General features: G+C 41.1%; 1 protein-coding gene across 1 annotated transcript; it reads right to left on the reverse strand.

Annotated features, from left to right (window-relative positions):
- Positions 1-336: 336 nt before the first annotated feature.
- PPP1CC (protein phosphatase 1 catalytic subunit gamma) lies at positions 337-21,787 on the reverse strand. The gene is made up of 8 exons (XM_039243478.1): positions 21,523-21,787; positions 10,260-10,391; positions 9,069-9,299; positions 4,805-4,909; positions 2,952-3,175; positions 2,612-2,746; positions 1,622-1,682; positions 337-729 (listed from the first exon to the last, which is right to left on the reverse strand). Exons 1-8 carry the CDS (start codon positions 21,575-21,577, stop codon positions 659-661), a joined length of 1,014 nt encoding a protein of 337 aa, XP_039099409.1. The 5' UTR covers positions 21,578-21,787; the 3' UTR covers positions 337-658.
- Between the last annotated feature and the right edge of the window lie 4,453 nt (positions 21,788-26,240).

The following is a 26,240-nucleotide window of genomic DNA, read 5'->3' on the forward strand; positions in this document are numbered from 1 at the left end:
CACATGTAACATGACACAACACCGTGTTCCAAACGAACTAGGGAAGGGAGAAGACAGTAAAGTACTGGTAATGCAAACACTGGTGGTTGAACCTGAAAAAGCAAGCAGTTGTTCAGCTGAGCCCACACCAAGAGAAAACCATGGGTGCAGGGGACGTGGCAGTGCACCAAGCCCCGCCCCTCCCAAACAACAGGGCCGTGGGGCTCCATCTCATCACCCCACTTCGGAAACGCAGTTCCATCCAGGTTAGAACTCCACAAACATGAGCATCCACATTATAATCCCTCTTTGCAAAACAGACTCTTTGAAGGAAAACAAATCCAAATTGAAACTGTGTGGTTTCCAGAGCAATTTATTCATTAAAATCTATTCAATATGCCATCAACAGTTCTCCTGGGTGTATTGTGCTGATAAATAGACACTGAGAGAATTTAACAAGTTCGTCGTTTAATAAGTCTGAATTCATTTTCACCACATGGTATTGTACACGGTCATCTGTTGAAACAGATTTCTTTTTAACAGATCTTAGTTTAAAAAAGTCATAGATACTGTGAGTTCTGTATAAATTGGCAGATAGTAAGTTAGTTCCTTTGTTTTGACTTATAAGCCTCAACTTCACCGCAGAATAAAGAATGTGGGCCAAAGAAAGCATAATCGGTCACTCGTATAGAACAGTATTGTTTCTATAATTTGAAGCTTTCTGAATGGACGGGTTCAGGCCTGATGTAACTGTAAAAAGATTACTTAATGAATAGACTATATGGAAATTGTACAAAATGTTATTAACTTTAATTATTAATAGCTTAAACAGCACTATGTTACTAATTGCTATTCAAAACCAAAAACCTGTTTTTGAATCCCCAAGGTGGTGTGTGTACACAGCCACGCTGCCTTGTACGTAGGGGTGTGCCAGTACACATTTCAACAGAAACTTTGGCTTTAGGAAAGAGTCACAAACATTTAAAATAATGGCTTTAATCGTCATTTTGAGTATACGGTAGGAGAAAGTGTGCTTTAATTAAATATACATCATACCAGTGATGCTGGCAAGGTTGAGTTAATCCTAATGTTGACAGCTATAAAAACTAGTTTGTACATGACAAGACAATGAGAGAAAAAAGCAATCCCTTTGAAACAAAATTAAAAAAAATATGTTCACAGTGGTTTGTATCAACAGTATGCATTTTATGACAATAACATGTACAGACTGAGCACCCTAGGGCTCTCTTTATATCCTAAAGAAAACAAGCATTTACATTATTCGTGGGTTGAACTAATTTTAAAAAGATCAATTGTACACTTACCCCTCAGACAGGATAAACTGTTCTGGGGTGTACAGCTTTAACACCATCATTAAAGTTGTTTGCAAAAGGAAGAGACAATTAAAAAACAAAACATTTTTCCTTGGGAGTGGAGAGTCTTTCATTTGCTGTTATAACCAGCAAATGCCATTCATTAACTCAAAAAATGGAAGGGGGGGGGCCCCACAAACACACTATTTGAGCAAGCTGACCAATACACATTACAGTTTTAAAAATGAAGGTTATATACTATATGTTACAAGTCCCAACTAGGCAATGTCAAAATGACATCTATTTCTTTGCTTGCTTTGTGATCATACCCCTTGGAGGTGTGACAGGTCTCGTGGCATTTGGCTTCTTTTTCTCTGCAGGCTTTAAAATCTGCAAAGATTGAAAAGATGGTGCATTTTAGGAAATATTCTCCACCCAAAATCTTAAGATTTCTTAAATCTCACTCAAATCTTTGTTCAGAAACATTTTTGGCCATTTAAAACTGCCCCCGAAATGCTGAAAGCCCTACTAACATATTACTATAAACCAACATGATGTGAACATTTTGGTTAAAAATGCTATGATGAACACATTAAATGAATGGACAAATTATTTTTGTTTCTGGAGAAAATAACAATTTTCTGAAGTCAGACCTTATAAGTACCTTTAGGCTATCCCTTCTCACACAGAGGCAAAGTTCTTTAGAGCAATGTTTGAGTCTCACAATCTCTGGGGACTGCAAGTGCTCCGAGTTCATTGGTGAAATAATATTTTACTGCCACTGGACTTCGATGGCTTTACTTGTGTTTATGATGGGGCTGTGGCTAGCCTGAAGCTGTACAAGTTTAATCCTAATAAGCAAATGAGAAAAAGACTCGGGCAGACTTTACATGTAAATGCTTCTGTGACAAGTGAAGGCTAAATGATGTCACGGACGATCAACAGGTTTGTAGAAACGAGAGAAGAGTGGTGGGAGAAGGGAGTGATCTCACGGCACATCTGGCACGTGGCAGTTACTTCTATTCTCACATACATTACGCTGATGTTATGGTTTTAGATTTATAGTAAAGAAGACAGGAAATTGTTTTTACCCCATTTAAATAATGCAAAAACAGTTAAATTCAACACCACAGGAAAGGTTCTTGAACAATTGTTTTCCCTTTCAAAGGGGTCCAATTATTACTCAGTTACGACAAACACTGGTTACAGGAAAGTAAGTCTATTCAACATAAATGAACAGCAGGCAGAGCATAGCAACTTTTTAAAATCAGTAAAATTCAGACATAAGAGTAAGAAACAATTGTGAAAACATCCTGTACCTGAAAAGAACACATTAGAGTTTCGTCCACACTCATCATGGCACCTGCATTGTCAAACTCTCCACAATAATTGGGTGCAGAAAACAGAGTGACCAACTGCCTTTTTGCAAAAAATTCATATCCATCTTCAACCACCTTGGAGAGAAAATGTTTTCAGTGTAAGTAGGTGTAATCTACAGGTGAGTAAAACCACTTTTCAGTTTCTCATTGCGTCTGATATCCTCTAGGTCACTTGCAGAGACATTTTGTATGAATAAGCAATACCTACCCACTAAAATCAATGAGAATCTGTGCTCACACACATGCTGTTAAGTGTACATGTAAAATTCAAAATCAATACCTGATGGGCTCTACATATAAGATCCAAATCATGCTTATGGAGAAATTTTGCAACCACTTCTGCACCAAATGTGAAGGACACTCCTCTGTCATTTTCACCCCAGCCTAAGACATCTTTATCGGGGTCAGACCACAAAAGATCACAAAGAAGACCTTGATCTGGTACATCAGTTGGTCGCATAATTCGCCGAATCTGCTCCATAGATTGAAGATCTGGTGATAAACCTATTAAATGAGAAAAAAATGGAAGGAAATAGAACTTTAAAAAGGATGTTTGCACTTTACCAGTTCCATTTACTTACTCAGAGATGCAATGCTCTAACCTGGAAGGCTCAAATTAAATCTATGGTTAGGATTTTTCTTTCTTTTTTTTTTTTTTTAATGTATTATTTATTTCTAGGAGAGAGAGAGAGAGAGACAGCATGAGCAGGGGAGGGCCAGAGAGAGAGGGAGTCACAGACTGAAACAGGCTCCAGGCTCTGAGCCAGCAGTCAGCACAGAGCCCGACGCGGGGCTCGAACCCACGAACCGCGAGATCGTGACCTAAGCGAAAGTCGGACGCTCAACCGACTAAGCCACCCAGGCGCCCCAGGTTAGGATTTTTCTAAATGGCTATGCTTTCTTATTTACCTTTGGCTTAAAAAAAACTCAACTGAAAAAGCACTAGAATTTATTACATGAACCAATCTGGAGGGCACAGTATTTTTAAATGGTATAAAATTAAGATGCAGTGATTTATAAACAACTACTCTTCAACTCTTTGACGATGATAATGAACAATGTATACTCCAGATTTTACTACTGACCATTAGTAATGATTGTGTACAGAGGGTACAGATGCTCAGGTGTGATGTAGCTTTCCAGGGAATGTGTGCTATCCAAGGACCATCAAATCTATCAGACCAGTTCAGATGCAGCTAACTTTCATCTGAATCTAAAATCACATGCCCAGAGGCTCCTGGCTAGCTCAGTGGGTGGAGCATGAGACTCTTGATCTAGGCTTATGAGTTTGAGCCCCATCATGAGGACAGAGTTTACTTTAAAAAAATAAATTAAATTAAAACAATTTAGAAAACACATGCCCAGCTCTACCCAAACTAGCTAAAGTATAGGAGGGCAGGAATAATGGCTTTATTAAAATATATTGTTTTGGCTCTCTGATGGTTATCTAATTTCTGCCTAGAGATGAAAGAAATTCTTCTTGCAATTACTATTTTAATCATGTTATACAGAGCACAACCACTGAGCAAAATAAAATCACTTTTAAAATCCAAATCAGGGGCACCTGTGTATGCTGTGTATGCTGGCTAAGCATCCAACTCTTGATTTCTGCTCAGGTCATGATCTCATGATCTCACGATCCATGAGACTGAGCCCTCCTTTGGGCTCTGAGCTGTCAGCACAGAGCCTGCTTGGGATTCTCTCTCTCTGCCCCTCCCCAGCTTACACTCTCAAAAATTATAAACAAACCCCCCCAAAAAAAGAAAAAGAAAAAAAGTCCAAGTCAGAAAAATTTCTGAAAGCAGAGGATCAAAAAACAGACGAAGGAAAGTCTACTCACATTTTCAGTACTCTGGAGGATATTAATCGCTCCTCATTTTATATTTAAAAATACTTTCTGCTCTACGTTCAAGTCACCTGTTAGAGCCTAGAATTCCTTGTTAACAAATCAATTTCTCACTTTAGATTTCTGGCCAAATGATCCTGGATGTGCCAGACTGGACCCATGATGTAACACATACGTAAAGGAGAGTTCAGATGAAGTCATCCCAATGACAACTCATAAATGTCAAAGTGTACACACACCCATTAGAAGGGACAAAATCTATTTGGAACAACAGTCAGCCCACACACCTCCATGACAGCAGAATATCTTCTCATCCACGATGGCTGCTATCGGTAAACAGTTAAAGCAGTCTGTGAAAGTTTTCCATAGTTTAATGTTATATCTTCTTTTACCTGTGAAAATTTTAGGATGGTTAAAAAGAAACTGGTGTTCTATAGGTTCATTCTCTCAGGACAATTTCTCCCAAAGCAAGGTGCTAATTACCTTTTAAGTTAACAAAAACTAGGCTTTTATTAACTTCCCATTAGAGGAGGTTTAGCAAAACTAGATATACCTTAAAATTCCATAGAAGTTTGAGATCAGAATCCCAGATGCAATGATTAAAGATTAGCATTAACCCTCAATAATTATTTGGTAGCACCAACTGTTTGAAATCTAGTCTGTTTTGTCCAATCTCAACCCACAGGTAGCTCCTATGTCTAAAGGCAATTATGAACAGATTACACATGTGTCATTACCATCTTCCTTCTGAGGAAGCTTCTGAGAATTAACACCCATCCCATCTCCCACCATCATCAATATCCTACTGGTACCGGATATTCCTAGCCCTACATACTCTTAGTAGCAGGCACAAACAATGATAGGGAAATACAGATTTACCCCAGGCACCCAGGATAACCGTTCCTAACACTGCCACAAAGGCTCAGAACACTCCTCAGAGAAACGATGTTATAGGATGGTTATATTCCCTTCACCAGCCCTGTATTTCATTCATTCAGTCACAGCGTGATCTGGACAGAAGCATGCCTTTTAAGGCACTGTTCCCACAAGAAGATCATGTTCCAAGTTAAAAACCTACTCGTAAACCTTGGAAGCACAAATCTGTCAGAGCTGGGTTGAGAATGGCCCAATTGTTGGGTGCCTTTGTCTCCTATACCCTCCATACCAGAAAAGCCAAAGATGAAAGCACAATGTTCATTCCTAAAGCCAAGTTTGTCCTTTGTCTCTTTTTTCCTTTCTTATTCTAGGGACATCTACAGACTTAAAACTAAACATTCTTTGAAAATTAGAGACTGGCACAAGCAGCAGGTTCCTGAACCACACCTTCCACTCTGCAAATCAAGTTGGGTAAGGAATTTAGCAGAGTCTGGAAGTAAATTCAACAAATACTTGACTTCTCCTTCTTCAGGAGAAGTCCTTCCTAATAGTTTGTTTCTCTGTGACTGGGTATAACTCTCCCTACAGTTCACCCTGTTTGTATTTCTTTGGAGGTCACTAATTCCCTATCCCTCATCTTCCTTCACTGGAGGTTTCTGAAAGCTGAACAGAATTCCTCTCTACAAAAGGCTGAAAGGGAACCTGTCCACAATCACCACCTCCAATTTCTAGTAATGGTAATAGAAGAACAAGGCTGGGCTGGTCTTAACCTCCATTCATAAAAGTGATTTGGTTCTAGCTCCCACTGTCCACTGTATCTCGGATGGACCATCCAATGGCTCACTTGGATTCTTCCTTTGCCCATGTGCTGCATTTGCCAGTGCCGATGAACACTCTCCTTTCTTAAATCTGCTCTGTTCCCTGATTCTTTATTCATGCAACACACTCTAGCTTGTCTTGTAGATTCCTTTGCTGTCTTTGTTGGTTTCTTCAACAAAAATGAGGTTTCTTCCTCCTATTGCCTCTGAGCATCTTAACTAAGTCCTGCGGCCCCGCTTTCTGCTCTCTCTACAGTTTCCTCTCTAAAGCTACTTCACACCCCTAGGAACATCTGGCTCCAGAAAGGTTTAGCCTGAATAACTGCCAACATCTCTTCAAGCTTCCAAATCCAGGGATTCTGAGCCAGAACCCCTAATGCAGTTTCTTATTACTAAAGATCAGACCATTCTGGTATCAGAAAAGGATAACACACATTCTCATTTCATCCAACAGATACCTCAGCTTTTCCAGGACTGCAGTCATTAGTTGGGGTGGGGAGAAACCGTAGTATACAAGAGTGTTTATTATACTTGTGAAATAAGCCTATCACTTAAAGTAGTGGTTTTAAATTGTTCCCTGAAAGTCTACATTTGAATAAAAATTTTCATTATAATTTAAAATAAAATTTTAATGAAATTATTAAGTTTCTTAAAAAATCTGCAAACCACGAACTGAAAGCCACTTATGCCGAGGACATCTCTATGCCCACAAGTAGATTGGACAGCAAGTTATACCTGCCCAATGGGGGATTGGGGGGAGCTTGAGTACAGAGTTAATGGGTCTTAATGACCAAACAACAATCAACACTGATGCCAACCATCTAAAATAATTGTTAAAGTCCTCTGCATTAAACAGAAACTGAAAAGAACGTAGCTAGTATCCTCTCGATTGGATATATGTCACAACAAAGAGATCATCCGGATTTGAACTTCATCAATGAAAACATCAAAGTACTTGCTGAACAGTGTATAAAAGGAACCTTTTCAAAAAATTATTCTTTGAGAGTGAGCACGTACACATGAGGGGGGGGAAGGGCAGAGGGAGAGAGAATCTTAAGCAGGCTCCACGCCCAGTGCGGAGCCTGCGGTCACGACCTGAACTGAAATCAAGAGTGGGATGCTTAAGTGACTGAACCACTCAGGTGCCCCTAAAAAAAACCTTTTCTAAAAAGTAGCAACTGTAACAAATATCCAAAACACAATTTATAAAACTCGCTGTCTTTCATCTCACTACCTTAGGAGTAGTAACTGCTTTACTATTTAATAGTACTTCTCTGATAGATCCACTGTCAAAATCAAACATCTTTCTTGGGCACCTGGCTGCTCAGTCAGTAGAACATCGGACTCTTGATCTCAGGGTGGTGAGTTTAAGCCCTGTGCTGTGTGTAGAGATTAGTTAAAACAACAACAACAACAACAACAACAAACCTTTTTGCCACAGACTCAGTTGCCCTGGTCAGTTCAGAACCCACAAGACTTTTCTTTGGTGACCCCTCCCCACCTCACCTTACCAGCTGGGTCTCCGGGCCTTAGACCACCAGGCAAATGTACAATTGTGGGAGAGGGTACCAGAGTAGTAGAGCTAAGTCTAGAAATGTAATCTTTCTAGCAGTGCGCCTCTAACAAATGAGCTATGTGCAATTGAGCTAGAAAAACACATTGCAGGTTATGGCCACAGCCTAGGGGAGAGCCACAGTGACAATTCTTTACCGGTCTTGTTATCATCACTGGAAAACACCAGTAACCCAAATTCCTCAGCCACCTCTCTCCTCCCAGCCTGAAGCCTCTCCTAGCACAAATGATGAGCCCAAAAGGAGGATGGGGTCATGGGCTCAAAGCTTTTGTAAAAACATTTTATACTTAACACTGTAACAACAAAAAAGACCTCCACCAAAACTGGCAATTTTTAAGGCTTTAAAAATCTTGCTTTTGTCAATTACCAACTCAAAGTGCACCTTCAATTAAACAAGCCAAACGGATTATAATATGTGTAAAATATTATACGAATAAATTCTTGTTTTATAATTTTGCTTTCTCCTTTCAGCACGTTTTAGGACAGTAACTGCCATTAGTCCTGGGTACACATGTGCTAGAAGGAAAAAAAATACATCACAAAATTTAAAAAGCAATTATTTGGGGGTGCCTGGGTGGCTCGGTTGGTTAAGCGTCCAACTCTTGGCTTTGGCTCGGGTCATAATCTCAAGGTTTGTGAATCTGAGCCCCACATAGGGCTTTGCGCTGGTGGTACAGAGCCTGGTTGGGATTCTCTCTCTCCTTCTCTCTCTTCCCCTCCCCGCCTCTCAAAACTAAATAAACTTAAAAAAATAAAAATAAAAAGCAATTAGTTGCATATTTCAAGATACTATTTATATGAAATATCCAGAAAAGGCAAATCTATAGACAGCAGATTAGTGTTTTCCTAAGGCTATGGTGATAGTTGTACAACCTTATAAATTTACTGAAAATCACTTAGGACAGATTTTTATGGAATGAAATTATACCTCAATAAAGTTATTAAAAAAAAAGTATTTGGACAGGTTCTCAGAGTGTACTAAGAATTAAGTTATCTGTGAATTTTCACAAAAATGATCTTAAAGAAGCCATCACTGAGAACATGACTTCTTAATCTAATAATCACATCACAAAAGATCTAGGGCATTATTACACTGCAGCAGCAGTGTTATTTTACTACCCTAAGAAAGAAAAAAACTAAGATAAAAACAATTAATAGGAAACATGAGAGATTATAAAATATCATCTGAGCACTCATAAATCCTAACAGAACTATGTGATAGTTCAGTTTATGACCACATATCTCAGTTTAAGTAACTCTTCCTTAGAGGCAGAAAGTACTTACATTCATCATAAAATCCATAAATTCTATTGATGCTGGCACATTCATGGTTTCCTCTGAGAAGAAAAAAATTCTCGGGGTATTTGATTTTGTAAGCCAGTAGGAGGCAGATAGTTTCCAACGACTGCTTCCCCCTGTCCACATAGTCCCCAAGAAACAGGTAGTTGCTTTCTGGCGGGAAGCCACCGTACTCAAAAAGTCGAAGCAAATCATAGTATTGTCCATGGATATCACCTAGAAACAAGAAAGCTGTTACACGAGGACTTCACACTTCCTGTTGAATCCACTAACAAAGCTTTGGACAGAGTCTTTAAACATTCACTGCATAATGCGATTGCTCTCTAATAATCAGAATTAAATTTGATGGCTAACACTACTAATTTTCAATCTTGTATTATATTTCAGTTCGAGTGAGCTCACTAAAAATTTTAAGTATTATGTGTATGTCCAGAATCTCACACAAAACTCAAGTAATTAAGAATTAATTTTGTGGAGAGAATTATTAATGCCCAGGTAGGTCTTTTCGCCAAGTAACATGGCTTTCCTTTCAGGTTGGCTGATTGATATGAGACCTCCGGCAGCTCAGTCCACAGGTACCGTGTCAGCAGAACTGCCATACTGCTACTGGGCCCCGGGCTGTGTGAACAAGGGCACATGTACACTGTGCCCACCAGTCCATTCAGCTCTCAATTTCTCCCTGCTAGATAATGTCAAAGAGCATTCTACTTTAAAAACATCCAAATAAGCTTTATCAATGTAGTCAAGTATGCTAGAATATATAACATTACTCAGATGAACTTTAGTTTTTATACAGATTATCTGCATCTATCATGTAGAAACAGATGACAAATGCTATCAAGGAAGGTCTATTTTTAAGCATAAACAGTCTTACTTTAAGCTTAAATAGAATCCCTATATACTCATATAGTTCAGACCTTTTCTTAGCTCTCTATTTAGTTTCATTTCCTTTCTGTTTATATCCCTTTAGTGAAATAATTTTTAGAAAATCCGAAGCACATCTAAGTAAACTAAATCCATTAGAGGCATTTATTCTACAGCTAAAATTATTTCATTTTAAGCAGTTCCAGGTTATTCATAAATAGCAAAGGATTCTGCTGGCTAATACAAGCTCAACTCTCTATCTTTGAGTCAATCAATCGCGTAACCAAAAGCTGTTCAGGTGCCAAAACCTACCACATATTTTGAGTGGCGCTTCAAGTTCTAGTAGGATAGGCTGACTGAGAAAGATCTCTCGGGACTTTAAGCACAGTCCTCGGATTTCATTCTCCTGTAGCTGGACATTCTTACCAGGCTTGGACCCTCTTACTGTAGAGGAGAAAAACCCCAGTTAGACAAATGAAGTCAAAATCCAATGTAACATAAAAATTACAATTATCTGAAAAGACACAAGTTTTAATGAGGAGGAGGAGGAGGCAAACACACAGTTTAACTGGCTTCCTGCCTTGACTTTATTTTCTTAACACTTCTAAAGAACATGGTTTTAATGCCTAATTATAACTGTAAAATCTGAGACAGGATTTCATCGATTATTTAGGTGCATCTTCTATACCAAGTGAAGACTTCTTACGGCGCCCTGAACAAGGTGCCACACTGTGTGTGACTACCGTTAGCAAAGGCCTTCCTTGCTGAAATCAGACTCCCTGTGGCACAGCTTGAGTCTCCGTTTTGCATCCAAGCCACGTAACTGGCCTTGTTCACCTACAGCCCGCCCACCAGGCTATCTCTTTTTGCCCCCGTCTCATCTTCTCCTCTCCAGCCTTATAAATGAATTAGTATTTATACAGCAGGAGGTTTCCAAAATTGTCATGTTACTGAGTTGGTTCTAAGAATTCCTTGTTTGTTTTTATTTTTTAATAGTTTTTTATTTATTTTTGAAACAAAGAGAGACAGACCATGAGTGAGGGAGGGGCAGAGAGGGAGACACAGAATCCAAAACAGGCTCCAGGCTCTAAGCTGCCTGCACAGAACCTGATGCGGGGCTCGAACCCACGAACCGTGAGATCATGACCCGAGCCAAAGTCGGACACTTGACTGAGCCACCCAGGTGCCCCAAGAATTCCTTGTTTTAAAATGTGAGACTGGAAATGCGCAGAAGCCTGTCCTCATCAGTGTTTTTCAGAGGATGATATAGGTATCTCAAGAGTCTTATGAAAGAAAATATTTAAGTGTTGTTTGCATTTCACTGAAACACACTTTAGGCTCATTGTACATATTTTGCTGTGCAATCTTCGGGTCTGCATCTGTGAATACAATCATGACCTTACAGTACAAAGGATGCCCCATGAATGATGTAAGGAAGGTTTCCTAGTAATTTGAACAGATAAAAAAGCAAGAAAAGGGTGACAGAAATCATGGTACAGCACTAGGTGTTACCCACATGCAAGCACTCTTGGAGTTCTGCTCACTATTAAAGTAGAGCACTCCAGCTATGGAACAGTTAAGTCATCAGCAGGTGGGCAGGAAATGACATTTTCTGTTTTGATTTCACTTGTAACAGATTAGATAGTCACTAACTACAGATTAAAAAACACGGAATTACTGACTTTACCTTAACTTTACAGTTATCGAGTGGCCTGCTTACCAGCAGGGTCTGGTTAAACACAGGGATTGATTATCCTCAACTTGCAATCAGTCCTAATACAAAAGACTTAAGCAGGCATTCTACAAACTACAAGTGAAGCAAAAACACAGAACCAGACTAAATACAGAATGTCAGGTTACACCCTTCCACAATTAAACCCAATATAAAGTGATTTAGTTTTAGCAAAACCACAAAACCCATCAGATTAAATTACTGTTGCTAATTTAGGGGCGCCTGGGCGGCTCACTCAGTTAAATGTCCGACTTCCGATCAGATCATGATCTCACGGTTTAGGAGTTCAAGCCCTGTGTCGGGCTTTCCACTGTTGGCTGGAGCATGCTTTGGAGCATGCTTCGGAGCCTGTTTCCCTCACTCTCTGCCCCTCCCCTACTCTCTCTTAAAAATAAACATCTAAAAATAAATACATAAATAAATAAATTGTTGCTATAGTTTAAATTTTAACAATTTTGGAGGCTTTATATTCAAATTATAAAATTGCTCAGTCTAATAGCTTAATAAAAGTAGTAGGTTTAACTGCTTTGTTCTGTAAATATCTAATGTTACAGAGTGATAAAAATTACAAGTAAAAAACCGGATGTCTGTTGAGAACTTTTTTCCATTAAAAATGTCTGTGTCAATGGGATGCCTGGGTGGCTCAGTCAATTGAGTGTCTGACTTTGGCTCAAGGTCATGATCTCACAGTTCATGGGTCTCTTGAGCCCCGCGTCTCTCTCTCTCTCTCTCTCTCTCTCTCTGTCTCTCTCTCTCCCCCCCTCACACATGCTCTACCAAAAATAAATTATTTAAAAAAAACCCACCCAACTATGTCCAAGTTTGAGAAATACTGTCCTAGGCAAACCAATTCTTCAGCCTGAATAGGCACTGAAACCCTGAGCTCTCTGAAGCAACAAATTTTGAGCAGGATTGGAGCACTGTGTGTAGGGGGTTATTATTTTTTTCCAATGAAAGACAGTAAATAAGAAGACATGATGGCAAGGCCAAACTCTTAAAGGACACAATGAAGAGAAAAAGCTGAGAGAGAGCAGTGGACTGGGAGACAGCCCCAAGTTTCTGTATTGGTTCTATAGCCTTGAGCAAATCACTACTTTGAACCTCAAAATATGTAACTGAAGTAAACAACAGTCAGCCTCCACTTCCGATAAAAATATTATGAAATGAGAAGCAACAAAGAGGACAGCTTGGAAACGATAACCTTTGAGGGAAGGTATTAAACACACATATAATACTACAGCATCTGAGCAACAAACAATGGTTTTCCCAGAACCACAGTAATTTTCTCTCTAGACACACACAGTAAAGAATTCAAGAAACACTCCTGATGGAAAGAAGGTGGGATTCCTGCTTCACTGCCCAGAAAACCCCAATCATTAGCAATTCTACCACAAGTCAGCCAGAAGCTTGGGCAGACTGCCCAGCAGGAAACTTTATTTTTGGCTAGGAGGAGACTCCTAGAAGCTTCTGGTTTTCAACCTCAATTTTTTTTTCAGCAGAGCCCTACACTTGTGAATAAATGGCCCACTTTAAGAGTATGCAATAATACCTTACACCTATATGGAACAAAGGCTATACTTTTTATAGGAGAATGCTATCATAGTAAATCAATTCCATCAGATTAAATCAATCTAATGGAAATTTTACTGGTTTTCGAGGCTTCCTACTACAACCTTTAGACATAGCTTATGACAAGTTTTCTTGTTCTGTTTTCCTGTTTGTCCTGTGAGTGGGGTGTACAGATAAGTAAAAAGCAATATTGTTGATAATTTAAAGATTATTCTTAATGTGAATAAGGATTAAATGCAGTTTTTCCAGAACAAATCAAGATTTTATATCTGAAGAACAGTGCTCATTAAAAATAGCACGGTCTCAAGGCTTCTTGACTTTCCTACAATTAGCTCAAGGAATAAAATTATGAAAAAAGAAACTTTGCCAAAACCATCATCTACCAATTGACAAATACCTGTTCATCCTTCAAGGCTGCTTAGGTATCACTTGCCCTGGAGAGCTCTTCTGTCTAACTCCTCTCCCTTCATAAGCCTGCCTTATTACTTCCCGAAATGCTCTCACAACACCTGGACACCATTCAGCACACATCACACTTGGTACTTTGTACTGTAACTGCCGTTTTGCTTCAGCTATTCATCTGGACCCCCCAGTAGTCTGTGAACCCCAAGACCACACCACTTGCTCTGCAGTGTACATCCCCACGGCCAGTATGTGGCAGGTGCTCAAAATGTGTTGCATGAATGAAATCTGGATAAATCTCTAAGTACTGATGACCTGCAGTATTAGAATTAAACATGCATACCAGACTAGGTACTTTTGATTAGTTAAAAAACAAACATGTGTCTGTGCTTTAAATTAAAAAGCAATAGTGTCATTTTCCTATCAGCCTTTAATAGAGTATTTTTCTAGTTGTGAAAATCTAGGATTACTCTTAAATTTCAATTTGAAAGTGATTTGTCTAACAATTAGAAGATAAAGATTTCAAAATGGGTTTTAGCAGTCCAAATAAACACTAGGTATTTCTTTAAAATGGCCATATAGAGGGGGAGGTGCCTGGGTGGCGTGGTGGGCGGGGCGTTGACTTCAGCTCAGGTCATGATCTCACAGTTGGGGTCCCATGTTGAGCTTGCTGCCGTCAGCGCAGAGCCCGCTTTGGAATTCTCTCTCTGTCCCTCACTCCTACTTGTGCTCTCACTCTCAAAAATAAATAAAATATTATAAAAAAAAAAAAAAAGATGTTCACTATTTTCAATGTCCATCAAAAAGAATTACTTCCTGGTTGTAGGTAACATTTACCAAGCACTTACCATGTTGGGCAATGCAATAAAGGGCTTTACACTGTCAATTAATCCTCACAACAACCCTATGAAGTTAGGCTGTGTCACCTGTTATAGCCTGGGAGAGGTTCAGTGACTTGGTCCAAGGTCACAGAGCTTATGGGTACACTAGGCCCCAAAGAACCATACTACTTCCCTTCCAACTAAGGATTTGTTCTTCTTTAACTTCCAAACCAAAGGAGTTTTTATAGGACAAACTACCAAAACCCTAATATATGGTCGCTGCTCCCTAAGACAGTTCCACAACAGGGGATATAAAATCATAAGGCATCCTTACAAACGAGAAGTATTAAATCAGAACTCTATGAGGCAATCTGTTAAGACTGTCAATACTTATTAACTGTTTCAAACATTCAAGAGAACAGTTGCAGAGTCTATAGCATGTGCCAGACCCTCTGGCGGAAGCTGGGACACCCAGACAACAGGATGGACAACAACTCTCTCTCTTCCCTTGTGAGGACATGAAAAGTAAGACTAACTAGGCAACTGCATCTTGTTATAAATGCTACAGTGAGAATTGTCCCTCCATGAAGATTATAAAACTAAAAGTTTACCTTGATAGTATTTTCAATATCATTAAAAAGACAAAGCCTTTTTAAATAAAAATATCTCTATTTTATCACTAGTAGCTACAAAGAGAATTACAAACAGTGCAGCTCTACTCCATAAACATCAGTCAACACTTAACTTGAGGTTTAAAGACCTCACTGTACTCTATGTATAATGGGAGAAAGGTGCACAAAGAGAGACCCTAGGTGGGAAATTCAAGAGTGGCCACCCCATGTCACCTTCCTAAGTAGCAGTGAGGCTAAGTTCAAATAGTAAATATCAAATTATTTCAACAATTGCCAAAGGAATCCAAAATATTCCAACAAATAAGAATTTCATTTTCCAGATGGAGTGTTTCCCATAAAGACAGACGCTAGGTGGGGTGCCTGGGTGGCTCAGTCGGTTAAGCGTCCAACTTCGGCTCAGGTCATATCTCAAGGTTCGTGGGTTTGAGCCCCACGTCAGGCTCTGTGCTGACAGCTAGCTCAGAGCCTGGAGCCTGCTTCGGATTCTGTGTCTCCCTCTCTCTCTGACCTTCCCCTGCTCATGCTCTCTCTCTCTCAGAAATAAATGAAAAAACATTAAAAAAAAAAAAAAAAAGACGCTAGGTATTGCATGGAAATCAGTTAGGTATTGTGAACATGTGGGTAAGTGACCAATACATTAACACATTAATTTAGACCTTAAACATACAACTTTGTGGAGCAAAAACTTTTCCCTTTATCTGACTAGAAAAAGAGGATTCTGAAAAATGCATTATGGCTGTTAACAGCAAAGGCTGTTCTGTAAAAACGTATCAATCTATTTATTTGGCAAATCACTAACATGAGCATATGATAAAAACTTCCATGAAATTTTTTCAAACTGACAAAATTTGAAATAATAAAAAGAATGGTATCAGTGGTTATTTGCAACACCAGCTTTTTCTCACTAACTTTTCTGACAGCCTGGCAACAAGCAAAGACAAAAAAACAAAAAAACAAAAAAAAACCCAAAAAAACCAAAAAAACCCAAAACCATGCAAGGAAATTTAAGACTACTTTGGGATTATTTATGAATAATAAAAAGTATTCTTCTTGCTCTTTAATTAGAAGTCCCTTAATTGTTCAAAGTCCTACTGAAGGAACAGCATACACAGAAAGAAAAGCCCCAGATGAATTACAATGAAGTTTTAGAATCTATGAATGACATAACTGGCATAAAAATAAGCCAACAGATTTTGCTGCTTTAAGATAATCTTATTAAAGTAGGTGGTAATCTTAAAACTACTGCACATCATATTCACCGCAATGACAGAATCCATAACCTCACTAAATACAAGACAGATTTAGGAAAGGAGACTTTAAACCAAGACAAACAGGGAATATTAGCAACACTAAAACTTTCCACAAATAACAGTTCTTTTCTGAAAAAAATAAAAAAGACAAAAATGTTATCAAGAATCATTTGGTTTAATGGGGCACCTGGGTGGCTCAGTCAGTTAATCGTCTGACTTTGGCTTAGGTCATGATCTCACGGTTCGTGAGTTCGAGCCCCGCACTGGGCTCTGTGCTGACAGCTCAGAGCCTGGAGCCTGCTTTGGATTCTGTCTCTCCCTTTCTGCCCCACGCCTGCCTGCACTCTCTCAAAAATAAATAAACATTAACAAAAAAAAAAAATTTTTTTTTTTAATAAAAAAAGAATCATTTGGTTTCATTGCAAAGTCATTAGCAGGAAGACTTCTCACTTTTGGGTGATGCTGCCATTATACTTTGGGCATTTATTTATTTATTTTTTAATTGACATATAGGTGACACACAGTATTACATTAGTTATTCACTTTGGGCATTTAGAAGTGATACCAATTTTTTCAAGACAAATAGGATATATTTGCAAAATACTATCTACTGCTCTCAAAATAGCTTGAGTTTTCTACACCTTGATTGAACCCAGTTTACTGAAAAACATTTATCTTTTCAGTCTAACAACTCATTTTGATAAAACACCATTGATGAGACTTGAAGTCTGACCCTACGTTTTATGAATAGTTTTCATTTTCATAAGTCTTAATATCAGTGACACCCACTCCACTCTAGATAAGGGATGCCTGCAAACCTTAGAGCAGAGGAGAATTTGTGGAGATTTCAGGTAAATCAAGATCCCTAAGTAAATCATCTGTTCCTACATGCTCTGCAAACAGGGGTCTGATCCTAAAACTTTCATCCCAGAATTCCATGAAGTCCAAAAATATGAAATCTTTCCTTATTCATGTTGAATAAGACTTTTCCAGTTTTGAAGCAATTCACATCAGAATATTGTCTCCTTCACATTTCAATCTTTAAGGTCTCCTAATAGCCCTGACTTATAAATGAAGTGAAATGGTCAAGTTGGTATAAAATCAGTATCAACCACTGCCTTGCTTCAGGACCAGTAATCCTCACCTACCTCAAGTAAACTGGCACTCGCACATATTTTTGCAGGACAGGTCGAGGGAAGATGATTATAGGATTGCAGTGTCAAAGACATAAAACAATCTCACAACCAACTCTACTTCGACAACAGATTTCTAATGTGTGGCCCCGCACGGTCTCCATCTCAGGAGCCTGGGAGAAGGCCCTTGCTCCTGTGGCTAACATTTACTCAAACACATGATGACCCACACCATCTCGTTAGGATTTCATGATGCCTCCTGTTACTGACAAACAAGGCGGCACTTCGGCCGTAAGTGGTTTAGGACTGGTGCAAGCCTCAGGTGCTGTCTTCACGAGATCTGTCCTCTCCTACCTCACAGGAGAGGGTGAGGCTTACTGCAGACATGGTGGAAAGGGACGAGAGGGAAGAGCAGAGGCCTCACAACACAGACTTCTAACTTAGGGAATGAGTAACAAGCTTTGATATCACTGTCTTTATCAACAAAATGCCCTATGATAACTGCTTCCAAGAAAAACCTGTATTGTTAAAATTATGACCTATTAAAAAATAGTAACTGCAGGTCTCATTAGAAAAGATTACTTTTGTTTTCTTTGATCAGAATTTTAAGAAGTGTATAAACATATTTCATATTACACCAAAGAGCTAAATCCATGGCTCACTGAATTTTGGAGTTTTAGAGTATCTCAACACTATTTTCAGATGAACTCTTAACACATCAGAGGATACAAATGGTAGGCGCTTTCTGAAGGCTGGGGCAGAAGTCATCATTTAAATCACTAAAGTAAGCAGGATGATTATGCAAAGCCTGACAGGGTCTTGCAGTCTGACAATGGCCATCTTCATGGAAACGATGCTTTCTGCACATCAGGATGTGAAATAAGTCTCACTGCCTGCTGTGTAAGAAAAATACTAGCCATCACTGCTCCCTGAACCAGCTCGCTCACAAAGCAGTACTCTGCCCTCACTCTTCTCTAACATGGTAGGAATATCAGACCAAATCAACAACAGGCTTATTTTCTCTCTAAATCTCCCAAATTTTACTGTACAGTTATTTAAATAACTGAAAATTAAAGTGTTTCAAGTTTTATCATCAGCAAGCCATAGCTTGGATAAAGCTTCCAAGGTGGGATACATAAATGATTCCTCACCTAAGGAAAAACAAGAGTTTAGAGTAGAAAATAATGGCAAAGCTGTACTCTAAATCAACATGCTGTTTTCTTTAAATAAGACCTCGCTTTGAGTTGCCTTCAGTACTATTACTAAGCCACTTCTCAACTAAGCTTGCACAGTCTTGGACCTTTCTCTTTTTTTAAGTTTATTTATTTATTCTGAGAGAGAGAGAGAGACAGAGACAGAGACAGAGAGCAAGAGCGGGAGTGAGTGCAGGGGAGGGACAGAGAGAGAGAGAGAGAGAGAGAGAGAGAGAGAGAGAATCCCAAACAGACTCCACACTGCCAACACAGAGCCCGATGACCTGAGCTCAATCTCAGGAACACTGTGAGATGAACGCTAGCTAGAGTCCGTGCTTAACTGACTGAGCCACCCAGGCGCCCCCAATCTTCCACCTTATATGAACATACAAAAGAGACCACAAAACTCACATTCCTTTTCAGGTATATTTACATCTTAATTAAAATTCATAGGGAAAAATGTTTTGGGGGCATTACCAAAAAAGAAAAATCACAAAATGTATTATCAACTTCTAACATGAATATGTATATAAAATGTACAAATATAAAATCTCCTCCCTCAATGGATCATCTTCAACCATTTATCTGCCAAATTAACACTGATGAGAAAAAGGGAATTTAAGCATACAGTATTGTGCAGGTAGCCCATTCCGGAGGCATTAGGATACAATGCTTTTCTTATATTAATTTCAATGAAAAATGAAATATAAAAAAATCTGGTTTTCAAGTGCAGCATAACATGTAAAGAGGAACTATTAGGAAATGATTAATTTCATTTTAGATGATCTAAGTTTATCAAGGTAAATTTTTTTATTAAAATAATTTTTAAAATGTTTTATTATTTTTGAGATAGAGAGAGAGCGCGCGAGCGAGCGAGCAGGGGACGGTCAGAAAGAAAGGGAGATACAGATTCCGAAAACAGGCTCCAGGCTCTGAGCTAGTTGTTAGCACATAGCCCGACGTGGCGCTCGAACCCACAAACCACGAGATCATGACCTGAGCCGAAGTCAGCCGCTCACCGACCGGGCCACCCAGGCACCCCTATCAAGGCAAATTTCTTAGCATGACTTTAAAAAGACCTTAAGTTAATAAGACTTAAATGGTTTTTAAACTTCCGATGATACTAATCAACAAAAATTCCAATTTTTTGTTTCCTCAGTGAACTAGACCCCATCTAATAAACACACAACCTTGCACAGACAGAAGTTAAAGATTTAAAATGATAACATTTAATAAAAAATTCCTTTCATTCTGCAGTTTTAATTGGTTTCTGTGGCCTCTTATAAATCAAAGGACTATGTTAACTAGCATGAAAAATATAGTTCTTACAATAAATGCCAAGTAAATAATGAGTGACAAGTTTTTCATTCACAAATGCCACCAACATTTCAGGGATCCTTATACACATTCAGTGGGGTTTTCATTTGTTTTAAGAAAGTATAAAGTAAAAAAACCCAAAAACCCAGCACGGATTAGTATGTTTCCAGGGGATTCTAAATTTTAAGGACTTAATTTAAAAGACCTGCAAATTCTAGAACCAGAGTTACCCAAATTGTTCTTGCTCTGGACTCCATGCTTCAAGCTTTACGGTGCAATATTTTAAGAGGACAGTATAAAGGCAAAAAGCAGTTAAAACTCGGCTAAACCTACATTTCCAGCGCCCAAAAAAGAAAGAGATTTGAAATCTCCCAAAGCCTCAGAAAAAGACAATAGCATTACTAGACGTGGCTGGGGTGGGGTGGGGGGATTCACTTCAGCGACACTCTTTGAAATCCAAACTTCATCTGTCTCCCACATCAGTATCAATCAACTGTCAGGCACCTCAAGAGTCTCAGGTCAAGCAAAAGCCAAGCTTTGTTTTAACTTTTGCTTAACCGCCAACATCTCCCTTCAGACACAAGGTGGCTTGGATGCACCAAGTTCTAACTCCCGGCTGCCTGGGTTTGAAACCTGACTGTCACTAATGTGTGACCTTGGTCAAGTGACTTACTCTCTCTTGTATCTAAGTTTCTTCTGAAAAACAGGAAAAAAAAAAAGAACAGCACCCATCTCTCAAGGTTGTTGGAGAATTAATGAAACTGCTCTAAGAATGTCTCGACACACAGTAAGCGCTTTAGAAACGCTGACTATTGCTCTGAATGTAATTATGAGGCGAATGCAAAGCCTCATTAATACAGAGCCTGGCACACTGGAAACATTAACGAAACTGTCACCATCGCTGGTTTCATGTTCAGTGGCACGTTCAGAAAAGAGCGCGGAGACCTCTTCAAGATAAGGATAACTTAAGAAGCGTATTTGGGAGGGCAGAAGGGGATGGGTTCCAAGATCCTCTGGAGATAGGAACATTCGTCACCAAGTACTAAGAAATGGGCCACCGGACACCAGCCCCACACACAAAATAAGATTGGAAAGAAGCCCCGAAGCTGGCGGAACCCACAGCTCCATCAAATTGCCTTCCGAGAAGACGAGTACCAGAAAGTAAGGAACATGCCGTCCAGCAGGTCGGACCGGGTCCCCCAGCCCTCTCTCCTCCAAAGACCGGTCCCTTTGCGGGGCGCAAGGGGGTACGGACCGGAAGCGTGGGGGTGGGGAGCGGAGTTTTCAAATCTCTGGGAAGAAGGCTGCACCTCCGAGCAATGAATGAGCGGGGCCGTGAGGGTCTGCGGGCTGGGCCGAGCCGGACCGCGGCCGGCCTGCCTCCGGCTGCAAGCCCTGGCCCCACGAGCCAACTCGCGGGGCTCACTCACCTCGGCGCTGCAAGCCCCACCGGCCTCCCCGTTCCCCCTCCCCCGCGAGCCCCCGGGGCGCCCGCCTCCCTTCAGCCCGTCCGCCGACCCCTTCACCTTCCAGCAGCCGTTGGATGATGCTGTCGATGTTGAGTTTATCTATATCCGCCATCGCCTTCCCACCGCCGACCCTCCCGCAGCGGCGCCGCCGCCGGCTCGCGCCCGGGACTCACACCTCCTTTCCCACGCCACGAGCACAGAGGCGGCGGTGGCGGCGGTGGCAGCAGCCGCGGCGGGTCCCCCCCAACCGCCCCGCTCCCTACTTCCTCCTTCTCTCCCCACTGGAACCACGAGAAGAACAAAATGGCCGCCGACTCCTTAGCCAGTCTCGGTCGGCGCATGGATGCGCGCGGGGGAGTGCAGCGGCCCGGCCGGGACTTCTTTATGGGCCATAGGGCGCGCGGGATGGGGCGGGACCAGAGCGCGGGAAGGGGGCGGGGCCAGAGCGCGGGAATCGGGGGAGACGGTTGAGCGTAACCGCGCTCCCGCGCGAGATCCCTCCGCCAAACGGGCCGAGCAAATAGGCCCCCTGGCGGGAGCGGGAGCTGCAAAGTTGCACGCGGGAGTTGGAGATGGGGAGGGCAGATGCAGCTGTGCGTTCCTGGGTGTTCAGCTTCCACCAGACACTGTTCGTTAAGCCAGATGTTTGCAGACTTGGCCACGTGGAAGCCCACCGGGAGAATTCGGGGTGTCCTGAATAAATAAATCTGGGGTGGAGGTGGAGACAGTATTAAAAAGAAGTAGGTTGATTTATTTTGGATTTAAATTTGATGGGATTTGGGGGAAGGGAAAGGTTCATTTGGCCACTAATTTAAAAAGTCGTCTCCCAGATAAATCAAGAGGTTAATAGTTATTCTTTCTGAGTGGTGGGATTAAGGGTATTTGTATATTTTTGTGTATGTGTGAGCGCTGTAACTTTTACATTTGGGAGAAAATGTTTTTAATCCACCCAAATTTTTCATCATTCCTATCTTTGGATTATCTTTCTTGAACTCGGGAAGTTATATAATCATCGGAACGATTACCCTGATGTAAGCCAGAATGAAGGTGAACAAGCGTGTGCAAGCAGATAAAGGGAGAGGTTGCAGATTTCGCGCGTCGGGTCTCGGGTCTCGAGGCCGGAAAAGCGGGGCGAGTTTGCAGGGGCCGGCCGTGCAGTGCGTGCAGTCCTGGCTTCTGCAGACATCCTAGGAAACTTTGGCCCGTTCCCTTCGGCTCCCCAGTGTCCCCAAGTGCATCCCTCTCCACGAAGCCCCCAAAATCTGCCACCTCCGAGGGCTCCGCGTCCCCTTTAGCTAGGTTTGGAAGTGCAGCGCACACTTAGCAAAACGTCTGCTCTTTCCTGACCTTTACATTTGTCTGTTTCCTCCCGCAGCATTTTACAGTTTGCAAAGCCGTTTCCCAACCCCTGAGAAATTAATTTTGTTTCTCAAGGCACTCAGGATGCACATCCCATCCCCAAATGCACCACCTGGGCATCAATCCTCTGTAGGGATGTCCTCCCTGTGCAGATGTGTGGTCCCATAGCTGCTGGGGGGTGAGGGTGGGGGGTGGAGGGAGGTGGAGTGTGGGATGGAGTGTTGAAGTTCAAGGCTTCCCCTACTTGGCTCAGCTACTAACTCCACTTTCCCCAGTCTTAAGCTCATTCCCTCGTGCTGTAGCTCTGTGCACCAGAAGATACACAAGTGTCATTTGTCAGCCTAGGGCACAGGGCCCAGTTGGTGACATTCAGAGGCGATGCCCAGGACTGTTGTGAACAGCTGGCTGTTGAGGTCAGGGTGGCTCTGGCTGGATTCTAGGAGACTTTGGACTCCCACAGGGCAGGGTGCATCATGACAATGGCAATTAGAGCAAGAATATGAAAGACAGCGATTCATTCAGCAGACAAATATTTATGGAGCACCTACTCTGTGCCAGGCATTGTTCTGGGCTGGGAAGCAGGGCTGAGTAAGACAGACAAGGCCCTTCTCATGGAGAGTCATCTAGTAATCCAGACAGACAATAAACAAAGATGCAAAAAAAAATGTCAGCTTCTGATAAGTGCAGTAGAGAGAAAAAAACCAAACACTGCACTCATTTTCTTAGTATGTGCCAAAAACGATCTCATCAAATCCCCAGGACAATCATCCCCATTTTACAGACGAAGAAAGTGAGACACAGAGAGGCTAGGTTGTCTTCAGAAGGTCACACAGCTAGTAAATTACAGAGCCAGGGCTGGTACTCAGGACAGCTAGAAACCAAAGCCCTTGTTCTTATTGAACAAATCGCCATTGTGAATGCCCTGCACCAAGCACAATCCTGATACGTAAATGTGGAACCCAGTGGAATGATCAGAACATGTTTCTACCACAAGAGTGCTATGATTTTCCTCATGCAAAAATGGCAGGTATGTTAATATCTGTTGACATCAGGGCTGGAGGATGACTTCAGACTGGACTGGGACATAGGGAGGGCCTCTATCCACGCACCATTCTTCATTGGGCAACCCCCCTGGAGGCCAGTTTTGCTGGCATATGTCTATGCGAATTAGCTGGCTCCAAGCCAGAGAGTGGCATTGGCTCACAGAGCAGTCCTGAATGACTCCCAGAAACCAGCTCGTGGAGGAAAGAGCTGATTGGCCTTTTTATGCCATTATCGATACTAATGGTCTCCCTAAGGACTAGTGGACAAGTATTTGCCTGAAAGGCTACTGTCTAATAGATGGAGTGTACCTTCCCCTCTGTATGCCTCACTTTGCCCATCTAGAAAATGAAGATAGTGCTTTTTGTGTGTTCTTCCTTGGGCCCACAGCGCTTTCTTAAGGAACTGATGGGATTCTGGTCCTCCATCCCTTGCATCAACCAAGGCAGAACCATACCATGCACTAAGCACTCAATCAATATTAACTATTACTACTATTAGCTTTTATACATTGAGCTCCCATGTAAGAGGGGCTGTGGCCAAAATATTTGAAAACCCCATAGTATTTCTAGGACTACTTTAGTTTTGAGGGAGATTCAGGCACCATGAACTAATGAAGCCAAGTGGGTGGAGACCATGGTGAACTGGAGAGCCCACACTCATCCACCCAAGGAGCAGCCACTTTCAGTGCCAGTCTGTTGAGACCATGTGAGAAGCATGCCCAGTGTGGCCAGGAGAATTTGGGCATATGGGTTTTTATATGAAATGTTCCAATTTTTAAATTGGGCTGGTCGTACACTCAAATCCTGAAACACTATATGAGGCTGACAAAACGTATCTTGACTACATTTAGCCCTTGGCCGATAATTTGGAACGCTGTTCTAGAATGTCGGGGGTGAAGTCTTTTCCCTCCTTCATTCAAATTTAATGAGCATTAGGATCATTGTTAAATGACACAAGGAAATGGTGTTGATGAGGTTTGTCAGTAACTCTGGACCTGCCTGGATATTCTGGAGGTTTTGGGCAAAGTCAAGAACCATAGGAAAAAAATATGGGTGAAAGCCTTTGACAAAGTCCACAGTTTTGTTTCAATATCCTGTGGCATTACCAACAGACACTGTTATTCTTTTTGGCAAATTGTCATTGGGGCCTTACACTGTGTCAGGTATGTGAGAAGCAGGGAACACAGCAGTGAGCAATCCAACATAGTCTCTGCCCTCATGGAATTCTCCGTCTAATGGAGAAGAAAGACGGGAACAGAGAAACCAGTCAAAGAAGGTAATTTCAGAGAGTGGTGAATTTTGTGAGATAATTAGAAGAGGTCATGTGACTATGTAAGAGAGGGACTCTGAAGATTTGACATTTGAATCATGATTTGAAGGATAAGAGAGAGTCTCATCAAAAGAACTACGCAGAGAAAGAGCTTTCTCAACAGAGGGAACAGCAAGTGCAAAGGCCCTGAGGCAAGAACAATCTTCCAGCTTTGGAAGATTGAAAGAAGGTCAAAGTGTCTGGAGGATAGTGGGAGGGGCGAGTGTTGAGAGGGGAGGTTGAAGAAATGGGCAAGGCCAGACCACTCAGGGCCCAGTAAGCCATGGAAAGAAATTCAGATTCTATTCTAAGCCTAGTGGGAAATTACCACAGAGTTTTAGTGAGAGCATTAACATGATCTAATTCATTTTTAAAAATAAGCTTTTTATTTTGAAATAATTCGGGATTTCCTGAGAGTTGCAAAGATGGTACAGAGTTCCTATATACCTTTCACTCAGGTTCCCCTTAATGTTAACATCTAACCCAACCATGGCGTTGCTCTTAATTTTTTAAGACACCTATATCATAAGGAAATGTTGGATCAGAAAATATTATATAACAGGGGTGCCTGGCTGGCTCAGTCGGTAGAGCATGTGACTCTTGATCTTCGGGTTGTAAGTTCAAGCCCTACGTTGGGATGTAAAGATTACTCAAAAATAAAATCCTTAAAAAAAATATTGCATACATTATTACTCAGAGAGCATTTTCTCCTCCATATGATCTGATATCATCTGAAAATGAAATCTGGTGTCTGTGAGGATAATGGACTGGTGGGGTAAGAGTGAAAGCTGGAGATCAGGGAGGGGGCTGATAAAAAATGTAGTATCACTGCTCTGAGCCTCATTTTCCTCATCTGCAAAATGGGGACAATATCACACATCTCAGAAGGTTGTTGTGAGAATGTACCTTCAAATGTACTTGGGGAGATAAGAGTTACAAGGTGGCAGTGAAGATGGTGATAATAATCTATAGCATATCTTTCGAGCGCTTACTCTGTACTAGTCCTTGTGCTCAGGGCCTTTGATGCCTGATTAGGGAGAGCAGATTCTCTGGGATATACCCAC

The sequence above is a fragment of the Hyaena hyaena genome, unplaced genomic scaffold (genome assembly GCF_003009895.1).
Source record: "Hyaena hyaena isolate Hyena2069 unplaced genomic scaffold, ASM300989v1 scaffold_0, whole genome shotgun sequence".
NCBI classification, from domain to species: Eukaryota; Metazoa; Chordata; class Mammalia; order Carnivora; family Hyaenidae; genus Hyaena; species Hyaena hyaena.

Bases quoted from the DNA above. Each gene is read 5' to 3' on its own strand.
- PPP1CC (XM_039243478.1), bottom strand. From the start codon at position 21,577: ATGGCGGATATAGATAAACTCAACATCGACAGCATCATCCAACGGCTG. The intron at 3,176-4,804 runs GTGTGTGGGCTG...CTCATTTAATAG, and splicing joins GATATTCTGCTGTCATGGAG to GTTTATCACCAGATCTTCAA. The intron at 730-1,621 runs GTATGATCACAA...ATCTTTTTACAG, and splicing joins ACCTGTCACACCTCCAAGGG to TTACATCAGGCCTGAACCCG.